The sequence below is a fragment of the Panicum virgatum genome, chromosome 9K, assembly GCF_016808335.1.
Source record: "Panicum virgatum strain AP13 chromosome 9K, P.virgatum_v5, whole genome shotgun sequence".
Classification (NCBI taxonomy): domain Eukaryota; kingdom Viridiplantae; phylum Streptophyta; class Magnoliopsida; order Poales; family Poaceae; genus Panicum; species Panicum virgatum.
The window spans coordinates 59,977,071-59,992,380 of record NC_053144.1 but is presented as its reverse complement, the minus strand read 5'-3'; the positions used below and the strand labels follow the sequence as shown (position 1 = coordinate 59,992,380).

Sequence of the window (15,310 nt, the reverse complement as noted above, 5' to 3'; positions counted from 1 at the left end):
TTCAGGAATATGTATAATTTTTCGCGATGAATCTAATGACGATAATTATTTGATGATTGTCTACAGTGATGCTACAGTAACTATTCTCTAATCGCGCGATCAAAGTCCTCATTAGATTCTTCGAGATTCCTAGCGCAGAGTTCTGAAGTTGATTTTATAAATTAATTTTATTTGACATCTTAATTAGCCATCAAAATTTTCTAGTACTCCTAGTGCAGGAAACCGGGCCAGTCTATACTGGCTGGCTGGCTGGCTCCACGCATGTGTGGCCATCCGAGGCAGGAGCGCGTTGCCGATGCCGTCTTGCCACGAGCTGACTGCATCGGACCGTACGTACCTGGCATCGGCAGTTGAGGCTGAGCACCGAGGTGGTGGGCCCCATCGGCCCCGCGCGCGTCCCCATCCGCCCGTGCCCGTGTCTGGCTGGCTGCCGCCGAAGCGAGATTCGCTCGCCGCCTACACTGACGCGCGCCGCACCGCGCGCACCAGGCGGCACGGGCAGGCGAGTCCAATCGGCAGGGACCAAGCGGCCGGCCGGGCTGGGTGGGGCCTCCCTCGCCGCTCCGGCGCTCCCTCCCTGCCAGGGAAAGGGATTATTCGTGGCGGCCTTTGCCGTGACAGTTATTCTCTCTCCTCGGTCGACGCCCGTGTCCCGCTCGATTTCGATCGGCAGCCGGGGAGAATCGGTTCGGTTCCCCACCCGCCTGCTCCCCGTCTCTCCATTCGTTGTGTTTTCCTCCGCCACATCCTATATATTTTTCTCGCATTTTTTTCGCTGTCCCTCGACTCCCTCCCCCACACGGCCACTGCCACCAGGCCACCACCACGTCCCCGCCGTCGTCGCCATCTCCGTCTCCGTCTCACCCCACGCGCGTCCCGTCGCGTCCCGCTGCTGCTGGGAGGCGCGCTTGCTCGCCCGCGCGCGTCGCCGTGACGCTGCTTCCGCGCGCCGCCGCCGTCACCTCCCCAGCGCGTGGGTTCCAAGTCAAGGCGGCAGGGGGAGTCCGGGGAGAGCGGACGGCGCGGGAGGAGGGGGGATAAGGGCGGCCGCGGCGCGGGCGTGAGCTGCAGGAGCGGAGCAGAGGCGGCGTTCGACTCGAGCGCTGCGCTGAGCTCGGGGATCGGCCGCGCGGGCCCGAGCAGGATGGCGCAGGCCGAGGAGGCGCACGCGCCGCTGCTGCAGGCCGAGGAGGCGGACGCCGAGTGGAGCTCCAGGCCGCGCCGCATTGCTCTCTTCGTCGAGCCGTCGCCCTTCGCGTCAGTCCACGCCTCCTCTTCCCAAGCGTTCAGCTGCTGGTCTGATTAGAGTAGATCGGATCGAGGTGCTCTGCAGGCGTGTAGGCCGCCGGGCCACTAAGATACATCATACATGATTGGTCAAACTTGACGTTCGTTTGATCCAAGCTCTGATAGCTGCTAAGTTATGCTTCCCCTTTTATGCAGCTACATCTCGGGGTACAAGAACCGGTTCCAGAACTTCATCAAGCATCTACGAGAGATGGGTGATGAGGTATTCATCCTTTTACCATGTACTGACTCCCACTTTCTTGTTATCTATGCGTCTTTTTACGAGATCGTTGCTGCACAGGTGTTGGTAGTAACTACACACAAGGGAGCTCCCGAGGAGTTCTATGGAGCAAAGGTCATTGGTTCGTGGAGGTAACCCTTAATCAAAAGTTAAAAACATTTGATTAAGTATATATATGGATTTTTCCTTGAGTATATAATAGCATCATTCCTGAAAGCACAATTGGATTCTCGTTGAAATAGAGTAGTGTGCTTCCTTGTTTGAACCAAAAGGAGGCAATGTGAGCGAAGTATCTTGGAGACATGTGGCATGCTAACAGGGCCGTCCCAAGGATTTTGATGCCCCGGTGCAGAACACGTAATGAGGCCCTATTTTAAGTAACCAGATGTGTTATCAAACACTGATGCAAAATGTGATGGTGCAAGTTTAATGTAAGTATATAACCGAAGCCCAAGCATAAATGGATCCACCAGATAAGCAGTCCAGGAGGCAACAAGCCAATAACACACGGCCTAATGCACCGTCTGCAGTCTACGGAGAAATGTGAAATTAGATAAACCATTAGATTGGTCACAAGCTCAGGGACTGAACTCAATGGCTAGATGATAAAAGATTAGTGATGGTCTCAACTCACAGCTCGGCGACAGCAGCAATTGGCAAGTCGGTGGCTCGGCACGGTGCATCCTGTGTGACTGCGTCGAACTGCCGAAGCCAGGCGCCCAGGCAGGACATCATGTTGTCGCATGAGGCCACGGGAGGAAGGCCGAAGGTGTCCGTACGAGTCTCTTGACTCCACCGCCGCGGTAGCATGTGGCTGTAGGATTTGGAACTTAGAAGGGACATGGAATGCTAATTGAATTTGAGAGTTAATTGGGCTGAGACTAATTAACTACTAATTGGGGCCCCTTGATTTTGGGGCACCGAGCGATCTACAGCCCTGCATGCTAATTTGGGCATGCACATCAGTTAGAGAAATTGATTGTTGATGCAATTATCCTTGTTTGATATTGTTTTAAGTGTCTAATTTTGGGATCGCATTAAAATTCAACTTGTGGAATTTTCTTCAGTTTACCATTTCGGTTCGCTAATCTGTCCCTTTTCAGCTTTCCATGCCCATTGTACCAAAATGTTCCACTTTCGCTGGCACTGAGTCCTAGAATATTTTCTGAGGTGAATAAGTTTAAGCCGGATATAATTCATGCTACTTCACCTGGAATCATGGTAATCGCTGAAAACACAAAGGTTTTTTCTATTATCCTTTCTTTCACTGGTTGTTGCTTGATATAACCATATTCCATGATTTCAGGTTATTGGTGCTCTTGCTATAGCAAAGATGGTATCAGTTCCAATGGTGATGTCTTATCACACACATCTTCCAGCGTAAGCCCCTCTTGTTGAAATAAATACTTTATTTGGTGCAACTCTGTTGTCATTGTGTGATACAAAACTTCCCTGTGAGGGTCAACTCTTTGAATTTTTCGAAGTTCTGTGAACATGTATGTAATATCAATGTATTATGTTTATTTTGCAAAGAAAATGTGGCCTCTGACCACACAGACTACCTAGCCAATATTCTGCATGCAAATTTCATTTCAGGGAGAATAATTACTAAACATCCTTCACTATGTTCTGAATGCTATGGAGAATTATCCGCAAATGTATTCAACAACATTAATCATGAAAAAGACTAGGTGGCATTTTAAATTAGAAGAAATGCGCACTCAGATTCTAGTTCAATAATATTAATACTTGAATCCGGGTGGTGGGAGTGTTACTCCACACCTCCCACCAACTGAGCCTTGAATCCGGGTGGTGGGAGTGTTACTCCACACCTCCCACCATCTGAGCCAGGCTCAGTTCCTACAAAATGTATCACGAAATTCACTGCACTGAAAAATAGATTTGAGCAGGCATTATGAACATACAGTGATACCATGAGTCCATGAAACAAATCTGGTGCCAATCATGTGGGGTCATAGGACCTCAGGTGCAATGCTCCAGAGCTTATTTGTTACAGTATATGTGAACATAGATCCAAGAAAGGTCGTAATACTAAATGAGGGAAACCCATCCATATAGATGTCTGTGCAACAAAAACCACCAAACAAATGTTCTACCTCTGATATGCTAGACCAATGATTGAACATGCATTTCGCTATAGATATATATTGGGCTGCATCATTCCCATTTTCTGTTGTAAAATTTACCACTTGGGTGTCAATATGGTTATGGAATATGGATGCCAATATTTTTACATTTTTGAGTTGATGTCCTGTTATGGCTTGCAGGTACATACCGAGATACAATTTAAATTGGTTACTTGAGCCCACATGGAGTTTTATAAGTGAGTCAAGATTATTTTCATTCCTATTTCGTTCTCAGCAAAAAAAATGGTCTATTAAGAATTATTTTTCTCATCAGTGTGTGCTGACTCTTTTTTGTTTCAAAGGATGCCTCCACAGAGCTGCAGATCTCACTCTAGTTCCTTCAGTAGCTATTGCCGAAGACTTCGAAACTGCTAAAGTAGTACCAGGTTAAACAGTGATAGTTAACCGATGTCTCTGTAATTTTGGTTCCCTCCATCTATGCTAAACATAACCTTCCTTGCATCTTCAGCAAACAGAATACGGCTTTGGAACAAGGGCGTTGATTCCGAAAGCTTTCATACTAAATATCGGAGGCATGAAATGCGCGTCAGATTGAGGTAGAACCTCTTGCTTCTGTTTTTTGATGACAGAAATGCTAGAGAGAGAAAAAAATGCATGGACTAACACACTTTCCTTCTCTCTCCCATCAGTGGTGGTGAGCCAGAAAAACCATTGATAATACATGTGGGCCGTTTTGGACGAGAGAAAAATCTGGATTTTCTGAAAAGGTGAGCCTTACTTTAGTATCGCCATTTTCATCTCTATGAACTTTAATTTAGACAAATTGAGACAACAGGGAGAAGCAAAAACTTTCTCAGCGTCTTCAAGTAATGATGGATTATTCATAGCATCCATGTGGAATAGATTTTCATCCATGATACTCTTTGTTAGCTGTAATTCCTACAGGAGCTCTCATGTTCTTATCGCTATTCAAACTTACAACTGCTTGACTACCTAGTTTCCTTGGGATTGCCATGATTGTCAGCTTTCCATAAGTCAGCATAGCTTACAATGGCAAACCTTTTAGCTTTAGGCATACTCCGCATATGATGGCTGTAATATTTATTTTTAAGCAAGTTTCAAGTTGTTTCTACCTTGCATAGGCTACTTATCTTTTTTTTAATTCACATAGGCTACTTATCTGCAGGCTATATGTTTGGTACATGAATGTTCTTTTGCCATGTCAATAGGTCTTTTGCTTATTTTGGTCAAATACAGGGTTATGGAGAGGATCCCTGGAGCAAGAATTGCTTTTGTTGGAGATGGACCATACAGGTGGGCCTTACCTCAATAGTTAGCTACCTGTAGTTTTTCAATATGATGCACACCTGATGAGACAAACGTTGATCACACATCGTCGCTTACCTGGTATCAAAATGTCACATGCGTGCTAAACATCCTTCCTTAACCATCTATCTTAAGTTACAAGTGGACAAACATTACTTTATAAACATGGGTTGGTCTGAGAATTCGTTTCCTAAATAGGTCACAATTGTTCTCCACAACACACTTGTAGACAAACCAAGTTGGTCAATGGAGTAAAAGTGCATTCATCGGACATGTAATAATAATACCAATTGTTGCCACAAGGGTGGTGTATTTGTGAGCATTGGGAACAAACTTTAGGTGTTTGGTTATCTATTTCACCCTTTAATGGTTTCATCTTTGGTTATCTATTTCACCCTTTAACAGTTTCATCTTCAAATTCTGGAAATATTTACATCGTCTGTTTCACCTGAGTGTGCAGGGCTGAGCTGGAAAAAATGTTCACAGGCATGCCAGCAGTTTTCACTGGAATGCTCCAAGGTGAGGAGCTCTCACAAGCCTACGCCAGTGCAGATGTATTTGCAATGCCTTCAGAGTCTGAGACTCTCGGGCAAGTAGTTCTGGAGTCCATGGCTTCTGGAGTCCCAGTTGTTGCTGCTCGTGCTGGAGGAATACCCGATATAATACCAAAGGACAAGGAGGGCAAGACTAGCTTCTTGTTTACACCTGGAGATCTTGATGAGTGTGTGAGGAAGATAGAGCAGCTCCTTAAGTCAAAAGATCTTAGAGAATCTGTTGGAAAGGCTGCCAGGGAAGAGATGGAGAAGTGTGACTGGGGAGCAGCCTCGAGGAAAATCCGCAACGAGCACTACAGCTCTGCAATGTCATACTGGCGGAAGAAGATGGGCAAAACTTGACTAGGTTTCATCGTTCCAATCAGGAATCATTCTGATGCTGCCCTCTCCAACTAGTTGTTAATAACTAAAAGAATTTGTACATTGTACCCAAACAGCTTGCAAGTTTGTGTGGCTAGCTGCATTCATATCTGCACAGTTATGATGATTGACCGACTACTACTTGTATGAAATTCATGTACATTAGACAGCCCTTTGAGATTGCGCATTGTAATCGGCTAACTCAGAAGATTTGACGCAAATGCTCCAACAACTTCTCAGTAGTACCTTTCTTGTTTACTCTGACATCACAGTGAGTCTGAAATTAGAAACTTTTAAGAACCCACCCGACGAACTACAACATTTTTCCTTCTGTTGATTTGGTTCCCAAGTTGAAAATAAATTGCATGCGGTGCATGTGCAAGGAAAGAAAATAGTCAAATCACGAGACCATCGCCATGATGAGCTCGATAGCATCATCTTGTTAGCTCAAGACAACGCCACGATACAACAATGAGCTTACAGATAAATATATTTTAGATTTGGTATGACGATGGGATAAGCTGCTTACCATGGGTATCAACTACTAAATAGTTACTGTATAATGTACATATCCTTACAAAGCCCATTGACAAATTCTAAGAGCATGCGAGGACAACTTTGGTTCTCCACAGCATTTATAACTACAGCAGCAGCAGATACCCATCCTCCACTTAAGTTCTGCAGAACTCCATTCTTGCTGAGAACTGAAGTTGTTTCTTTCTCTTTTTTTAGGCCTCACAACTACATGTACAAGCTGTTTCTTTCCATCATTTAGCAACCTTATGTTTTGACCACTTCAGATACCTGGTTGGCAATCCAGTATGACAGAGACGGACACAACAATCAAACAGAGGTCCCATACCAACAGCAGAAACAAGTATATTTTTAGCACATTGAAGCTTCCATTTACCGATCTGTCCATTATGCTCCATTATTAAACTTCAAGGTTTAATGCAATTTCTGCTGCAGATGCCTGCGATCCCATCGCGATCGCAATTCAGAAATATGGGCTGTCACATAGGCTAATTCAGTAGGCTTTCGAGATTACAGGCAGAACGGTTATTCATCTTGCAGCACAACCATGAGTTCTCCACCTTGATTAAGTGAGCTATCAAGGAATGCAATCACATTTTCTTTGTCCTTAAACTTCTTAGGTTCAGAAAGATCACTATCCAAATTAAACCAGACACCATCAATGCTTCGAATCGCTACCCAATGCCTGCCAGTCCAGAGGCCACCGAACCTCCTGATTGGCAAATTGATCATAAGACCCACCAACGCTTCTCCATCCAAATCGATTGATGATGCCCCTTTTCGACGATCATGCCAAACCACCTTCTTTTTTCTAGCTTCTAACGCCGTAATGAGAACATTTACATCATAGTTCCCAGTTAGCACATTGTGGTGAGGTCTAAAAATGAAAGATAGAGGAGTCCATTGGTCCTTGTTTGGATCACTAAGAACAAGATTTCCAGCAATCCTGTCCAACTCAGCTCGGGTAAAACATTCCTTTTCCTGAACCACAGAAAACATAATTGACACATTTAGCCTACAAAAGTAGATAGAAACATACTATGCCAAGGTTAACTAAGATAGCACATAAGAAAGAAATGGACTATGTTGTTTTTAGTGAGTCATGCTTCTCCTAACATATTTTGATACATGAAAAAGAAAAAAATATATTTATGAGAGTAAATATGCTAATATTTATTCTTCCCCCTTTTTCATAAACATATAAGGCCAGAGTGCAAGTGAAATCTTCGTGACTCATCTGCGCTTTTGCAGCCATCTCAGATAGCCTATGGAGATTTCTACACAATGGACTAAGTCATCTCAGAAGCAACTTGCAAATTAGCACAAAACCAAATAATTCATGATTCACGAGCAGATACCCGTCTCGGCCTTTATTCCAAGGGATGGAAGAGAAAGTGCAAAACGGGTGAGTAGTACATATAACTATGTGTGCAAGTAGTAGCAAGAATCGACACATGATCCAACTATTAGCCAGCCTGACGGCAAGGTACATCACCTCCTTTCATTAAGATGTTGCCCCCACAATGTTCGGTCCAGATAGCATGAGAAACATGTCCCGGTGACGACCTACTGTACTCGATTCAATCCATAAAACTATGTAACAGAATGGCGGGCAACGCTCAACTACTAACAATCTCACCAATTCAATCAGTCCCTATCTGGAAATCGACATAGTCACGTACAGCAAGGGAATTACAACGGGTGTCGTTGGAACTAAAGAGGATGGGCAGCTTAAGATCAAATATACATTCTAAAGAAAGTAATAAGCACCGAGCGCTGATAGAACATCAGAAAGAACCTAAGGTGAACATGATGGTAGAAATTAAAGAAATAGGAGTCACCTGCATCAGGTTGTTTAGGGCGTGGAGCAGGCAGAACTGCAGCCTCTGCCTCTCGTGATACACCTTGCTGCCGCTGCTGCCGCCGCCGCCTCCCGCCGCGCCGGATCCCGCCTCACCTTGCTTCGCTTCTGATTTGGCTCCCGGCTCCATGCCTTTGATGGATGGGGATGTGGAAGGAACAGAAGGGCTAGGACGCGACACTACACCCCACAGATCAAGACGGTTGCGGCGCGGATTGATCGGCTCCCTTTGCCCGGCCTTTTCGTCTGCGCCGCCGCCGTTGCCGCGATCGAAGTGAACTGCGAACTCGTCTTCCAGGCAGCGCAATGATAGACAAGCCAAAGAGGAGAGGGGGATTCCCCGGGTTCGAGCAGCGCCAGCGTGTCCTCCTTTACTTTTCTGTTTATTACCATATCATCCCTTTCCTAGCTTGCGCAATAGTACTACTGGTTATTTTAACCCACATGCAATTATTTTATGCAAAATAATGTACACGCTCAATTATACATTACGAACATCATAGAGACCATGCTGATAGATTTTGAAATTGGCGACAACACCACTTAATACTAGAAAAAAATCTGGTTTATACCCTTAAATTATCATAAGTTCAATTTTTAACCTTCTGCTACAAAACCAAATAACAGAGGTCATTCAACAATTGAAACCGGACAAATTTAGCCCTTAAGTGGTTCCAAGGTGGTTTTCTATTTTTTGAGAATTAAAAAATATTCAAATCTAAACTAAGAAATTCATAAATAATTCTTTTTAAATAAAAAAGTATGAAATGGGTATTAAAAGTTTTTTTGAAAATGGGCACCATTCTTTTCAATAATTTAGATCCAATTTTTTATTTTCATAATATTTGATTTCTTGTAGTTATATCTATTATTTTTAAATAATTAAGATTCAAATAAAGCAATAATATATATGTTGCATTTTTAGAAAACTTTTGGTACTAGTTATATTTTTCTGACTTAAAATGAATTAGTTTTGATTTTTAAGATTTCATTAGATCTTTTATTTTTTAAATATAAAAATACCTTGTAAACCGTCCCAAGGGCCAAATTTGTCCGATTTCGATAGTCGGATGACCTATGTTATCCGGTTTTGTAGTTGAAGGTTAAAAATCGGGCTTCTGCGATAGTTCGAAAGTGTAATTCGGATTTTCCCTAATACTAGTAGTTAGGTCACATACCACTAAAAGAATAATTTATCTAAAATATAAGCACCACAAGGCTCCTCTTCCACTTAAAAAATATAACCAATTATACTACAACTTAGTATACTAGGGCCCGTTTGGTCGGGCTCCTCCGGCTTCGGCTCTGTCTACTGTAGTGTCCTATAGCACTACTGTAGCATGGAGCCGGAGGAGCCACGTTTTCCGAGCTCTACCGGCTTCTCCTCTACTCTGTTGACTGTAGCACCTCGGGACTGATTTCAGCTCCACGCTACAGTGATGCACAGTGCGTCGCTACTGTAGTGCAGAGCCGGAGCTGAGTCTGATGGAGCTGTGCCAAAAATGCCCTTACTCATGTATATTCTGTTGCCTTACTAATGTCTGCTAATTTCATATATTTTTCATATTTCATAGTATCTGGATAGACATGAGAAAACCTCATAAATAGAAGAATTAGTGTAAAATAGACAAGTGTAATTCTAATGTGACAAGCTAAATAATCTTGGTTCCATGCGACCAATGCATATGTTGGTCGACGGTTGAGACATTTGACAAGATATAAAACTTACAAGGGTAAGGAAGTGAGATGCACACGGATATTTAAAAACCTTCCTACTTTGCAGATGCTTTTTTGGCAAATTCGCGTGTACTAATAGTACCATCCAACCGGAGGTTTTTTTGCAAATTCGCAAGTATTGGCACATGCTTCGAAAAAGTTCAAAAGCCCAAACAAGAACTCCGGCCACCGGACAACAGGAAGAAGTCAAACCGAGACCGAGCAGCATATTCCGGCATCCATTTTGCAGCCACCGCGATGAGACGACGCCGACGGCGGCAGCCGGCAGCGTACTCCATCGCTGTCCGGTCTGCCGCCGTGAAACGTAAAACGTACACCCACTGCGCTTTCCCCGCAACGTGCCAAGCCGTGAGATATTCCGCGAATTCCTCTCACCCGAAACCAGAATCGAAAAAGGCTTCGAGGCAGATGGTTAACGAACGGATGAGGTGAGCCCAGTCATGTCCGAGTTTTCCGGAGTGGCGATTGAGGCGATCTCGAGGGAGAACGAGTTCCCGATCTCAATCTAGGCCGCCGCCGCCGGCGAGCCTGATCTGCTAACACCGCCGGCCAAGTGGCCACGGTGTCCCTGCCCCGTCGCCACCACGGCAGTGTGGCGCCGGCCCCCGCAAAACGTCGGTCAGCCATCCGGGCGCCGCCGTCCATAAATCACCATTAGGGTTTTGCCGCTTAGGTTTTTTAGATCGGGATTTTGTTTTTGTGGCTGCGTCCTCTGATCACGCAGGCCACCGCGTTGTGCCACCCAGTTTCTGATTCCATATGGCGTCGACTGGGAGTGGCGGTTCGGGGGGAGGGAGTGATCTCCCAAACCCTAATGTGACGGACCTACTCCAAAAGCTGAAGCTCACGGAGGAGGAGGGTGCCATCCTGGAATTCAGCGATGATGAGGAGCTTGAAGTCGTGGCGCCGGCGGAGTGGGCCTTGGTTGGGAAGGTGCTCTCTCCAGCGCCTGTGCATGTCAGCACTGTGCGCTCAGCCATGAAACCGGCATGGGGCAACCCGGCCGGCCTTAAGTTGCGAGCAATCGGGGAGAGAGTGGACAACCTGTTTGTGGTGGAATTTGGAAGTGCACGCGATATGGAGCGGGTGCTGGCCGGTTCACCATGGATGGTGGGAAGATACTCGATTCTGCTTCAAGAATACGATGAGAAGCTGAGTCCGGCAGAAATCAAGTTTGATCGGGTGGAGCTTTGGGTCCGCATTCTAAACCTCCCTCTGGGCTGGATGAATCGGACGCGAGGTTCTCGGGCGATGGACCTGATCGGCAATGTTATTCAGATGGATGTGGATGCGGAGGGGAAAGCCAGTGGTGCCTTCTTACGTGCCCGTGTTGCAGTACGGATCGAGAAGCCGGTGAGACGTGGGATTTTTCTTTGAGTTAATAAGAATGAAGATCCCCGCTGGTTTCAGATTCAATATGAAAGGCTTCCGTATATTTGCTATCATTGTGGTGTGATGGGTCATTCAGATATGGAGTGCCCAACTCCAGCTGTTCGTGGCAAAGATGGGAAATTGCCATATGATGTTAATTTGAAGGCTCCTGAGGAGAAGAAGCGGCGTATGCAGTCTTTTGCGGCTGCAGCGGCAGAATCCTTTGGCAGTGGTTCTTCGTCCACCTCTCGTCACTCCAGCCAGGTGAACAGGTCAGGAGGAAGAGGCTCACGCTCTGTTGGTGGATCACGCCAGTCTGATAGCCACGTTGGGGATTCGGAGGAGCCGGAAATTCAGTCTCCACTGAAGCAGAATTCGAAGGAAGCTGTTCGGGATGGGGAGAAAGGTGAACCTTCTGCGAACAGGCAGCTCGTCTTTGAAGCGATGGAGGAGGACAATCGCAATGGTCCAAGGAAGAGGAAGTCGAAACAAGGGTCCAAGATCCACACCCCTGACCTCAATGCTCCTCTGGAGTTGTCTGGCGCCCTTGTCCCTGCGGGCTTGGTCAATTCCCGAGTGAGTAAGTTGGATGGAGCTGGTGACGGTGGTGGAGGGGGCATAAGTGAAACCCTCAAGAAGCAAAAGCGGGGCAACTCTCAAAATGCAGGATCGGCGGCGGCTGCGTGTGGCAGCCCCCGCCGGGCGCTATGAATCTCCTGAGTGTGAACTGCCGGGGCTGCGGGCGGCCCGAGGCAGTTCAAGAACTCCGCCTGCTGGTGGAGGAAAGGAAGCCCTTGGTGGTGTTTTTGATGGAGACGCGAATGGGGGAAGAAAGAGCTCTTGGCTTGAAACGCGACCTTGGCTTTCCAAACGCCATCGTCGTCAAGTCAGAGGGCCTTAGGGGTGGTTTGGTGTTGCTTTGGCACCAGGAGGTGCTAGTAGCGGAGATGAGCAAGTCTAGGTCACACATTGTTGTCCTTCTGTCCTGTGACCGCCTGAGAATTTCACAGTGGAGGCTGACTGGTTTCTATGGTGAACCTAGGAGGGAGAGGAGGAAGGAGAGCTGGTATTTGATGAGGTTCCTACGGGCACAGTCGGCTGTTCCTTGGCTGTGCCTAGGAGATTTCAATGAAGTTCTCTCAGTTGATGAGCAGCTAGGGGGAAACGAGCGGGACCAGTGGCAGGTTGTTGCTTTCCAAGAGGTGGTGGATGACTGTGATTTCACTGACCTTGGCTTCCACGGTCTCCCTTATACGTGGGATAATCGCCAAGGGGAGGACAGGAATGTCAAAGTGAGGCTGGATCGGGCACTGGGGGACCACAAGTTCATGCAAGAGCTGAGTGAGACAGAAGTGTTTCATGTACCACTAGTCGAATCGGATCACGTGGCGCTTGTGGTAGAAGTCAGACAGAGGGAGCGGGCTGCTCGGTCTTCTAGATGCAAATCAAAGCCCTTCAGGTATGAGAATATGTGGAAGAATCATGGTGAATATACGGATTTTGTGAATCGTTCATGGGATCCGGGGCCTGGTGTTGCTGACCTTTCCACTGTGGTCAATGCTCTTGGATCCCTGCAACACTCGCTGAAAACCTGGGATCGTGAAGTGTTTGGGTCGGTCAAGAAACAGCTTAAAGAGCTGAGGGCCGAGCTCGAGAAGGAGAGAAGCACTACGCTATATCGGGGACCGACAGAGAAGGAGCGCGGTCTTATGACCAAACTATCTGAAGTCCTGTCTAGAGATGAAGTGATGGAGAAGTAGCGCTCTCGAATCACTTGGCTTCGGGAGGGCGACCGGAACACGGATTTCTTCCAAGCCAAGGCGAGGGCTAGGGGTCGAACGAACCGGATCAAATCGCTGGCAGATGGAAGTGGCAGGGTGTTTACTGAACAAGAGGACCTTGAACGGCTGGCATGCGAGTTCTACCAGTCGCTTTTCTCGGCACAGGAAGTGCTGCAACCGGAACTGGTGTGCAGCCACGTGCCGAAGAAGGTTACGGATGAGATGGGCGCCATGCTTGTCAGGCCCTTTACTGAGGGAGAAGTAGAAGATGCTCTGTTTCAGATGGCCCCAAGCAAATCCCCAGGAGTGGATGGCTTCAACGCCGGGTTTTTCCAAACTCATTGGCAGCTAGTGAAAGCTTCTGTAGTGCCGGCGGTGCTGTCCTTTCTGAACGGGGGAGATTTACCTGTGGAACTGAATAAAACATTGCTGGTTCTTATTCCAAAGGTCAGTAATCCACAGGAACTTTCTCAGTACAGACCAATTTCGCTTTGCAATGTTCTGTACAAAATCTGCTCGAAGACTATGGCCAACCGTCTCCGATTGATTTTGGAGGAGGTGGTTTCGGTAGAGCAGAGTGCCTTTGTGCCTGGCCGGTTAATCACGGACAATGTGTTGATTGCCTATGAGTGCATACATTACCTTAGAACAAAGAGAGGCAAGGATGGGGCCTGCGCAATTAAACTGGATATGGCAAAGGCTTATGATCGCGTTGAATGGCGTTATTTGGATGCTGTCATGCGGGTATTGGGGTTTCCTGATCAATGGTGCAGGCTGGTGATGAGGTGTGTCACTTCAGTTACCTTCTCTGTCCGTGTCAATGGTGTATTCTCGGATTGTTTCCAACCATCAAGGGGAATACGGCAAGGTGATCCTATTTCACCTTATTTGTTCCTTCTTTGCGCTGAAGGTTTATCTTCGATGTTAAGAAGTATTGGCCCTTTATACGTCTCAAGAGGAGTGAGGGTGAGTAGACATGCTCCTTGGGTGTCACATCTTCTTTTTGCTGACGTCTGTCTGATTTTCACCCAAGCTTCAAAGAGAGGGGCAGACCGGGTAGCGGCAATCCTTGTGGACTACAACAGGGGATCGGGCCAGCTTGTGAATAAGGGGAAGTCGGCTATATTTTTTAGCCCCAACTGCGACAGTGAGTGCAAGGAGGCAGTGCATACCAGCCTACAGATTCGAACTGAAGCGTTGGGTGAGAAGTACCTGGGATTACCTACGTCTGCCGAGCGGGGAAGTTCGGGTGCTTTCAACTATGTCTATAGCCGGGTGTGAGGTATGGTGGGAGGATGGGAGGAGAAGAACATGAGCTGTGCAGCACGAGAGGTACTCTTGAAAGCAAATGTTCAGTCGGTGCCAACATATCCCATGTCATGTTTCAGACTGTCGCCGGCAGTCTGTAAGAAGCTGACCTCTGCAGTATCGAATTATTGGTGGGGTAGTAGTCTTGACAATCATAAGATCCACTGGTTGCGATGGGAGAAGCTTACGAGATCAAAAAGTGAGGGTGGTATGGGCTTCAGAGATTTCGCTTTGTTCAACAAGGCGATGCTGGGAAAACAAGGATGGCGTTTGATTAAGCGGCCGAATTCGCTCTGCGCTCAGGTACTGAAGGGAAAATACTACCCTAACTCGGATTTTCTTTCAGCTACCAAAAAAAGGCGAAGTTCTGCCACTTGGAGGGCAATTCTCCATGGGCGGGATGTCCTGTCCCGTGGCCTGATTAAAAGGGTTGGGCCGGGTGACATTGATGTGTGGGAGGATAATTGGATACCAGGAGTTAGATCACTCAAACCAGTGGTGCGCATGCCGCAAGCGACAGCGGTGAAGGTTCATGATCTGTTCATCCCAGGCACAAGAAATTGGGATGAGTCAGTGGTTAGAGAATCCTTTATGATGCTCGATGCCAATGAAGTGCTCAAGATCAGACCTAGTGTTCGGGCAACTGAGGATGTTCTCGCTTGGGCTTTTGAGAAGAAGGGATTCTACTCTGTCCGTTCGGCATATAATTTTCTCAAACAAGAACAGACAGAGGCAGCCATGGCAAAGACTGGGGAGTCATCGGCCTCTGGTGGGTCGGCACAGTGGTCCTCTCTTTGGAAGCTGGATATTCCTCCAAAATGCAGAGTCTTTTGGTGGAGGGT

The 15,310-nt window shown here is 46.8% G+C and overlaps 2 protein-coding genes across 2 annotated transcripts; one reads left to right on the top strand and one right to left on the bottom strand.

Moving 5' to 3' along the window:
• The first annotated feature begins 766 nt into the window (after positions 1-766).
• Positions 767-6,121, top strand: LOC120652916 (sulfoquinovosyl transferase SQD2-like). The gene is made up of 11 exons (XM_039930867.1): positions 767-1,257; positions 1,444-1,510; positions 1,589-1,659; positions 2,632-2,749; positions 2,835-2,908; positions 3,817-3,872; positions 3,978-4,061; positions 4,145-4,232; positions 4,326-4,403; positions 4,894-4,950; positions 5,423-6,121. The coding sequence occupies exons 1-11, from the start codon at positions 1,145-1,147 to the stop codon at positions 5,856-5,858; spliced, it is 1,242 nt and encodes a 413-aa protein (XP_039786801.1). The 5' UTR covers positions 767-1,144; the 3' UTR covers positions 5,859-6,121.
• A 147-nt stretch (positions 6,122-6,268) lies between these two features.
• Positions 6,269-8,654, bottom strand: LOC120652917 (josephin-like protein). The gene is made up of 2 exons (XM_039930868.1): positions 8,252-8,654; positions 6,269-7,391 (listed from the first exon to the last, which is right to left on the bottom strand). Exons 1-2 carry the CDS (start codon positions 8,399-8,401, stop codon positions 6,936-6,938), a joined length of 606 nt encoding a protein of 201 aa, XP_039786802.1. The 5' UTR covers positions 8,402-8,654; the 3' UTR covers positions 6,269-6,935.
• Between the last annotated feature and the right edge of the window lie 6,656 nt (positions 8,655-15,310).

Bases quoted from the DNA above. Each gene is read 5' to 3' on its own strand.
- LOC120652916 (XM_039930867.1), top strand. From the start codon at position 1,145: ATGGCGCAGGCCGAGGAGGCGCACGCGCCGCTGCTGCAGGCCGAGGAG. The intron at 1,258-1,443 runs GTCAGTCCACGC...CCTTTTATGCAG, and splicing joins GTCGAGCCGTCGCCCTTCGC to CTACATCTCGGGGTACAAGA. The intron at 1,511-1,588 runs GTATTCATCCTT...GTTGCTGCACAG, and splicing joins TACGAGAGATGGGTGATGAG to GTGTTGGTAGTAACTACACA.
- LOC120652917 (XM_039930868.1), bottom strand. From the start codon at position 8,401: ATGGAGCCGGGAGCCAAATCAGAAGCGAAGCAAGGTGAGGCGGGATCC. The intron at 7,392-8,251 runs GTGACTCCTATT...TCTGTGGTTCAG, and splicing joins CCCTAAACAACCTGATGCAG to GAAAAGGAATGTTTTACCCG.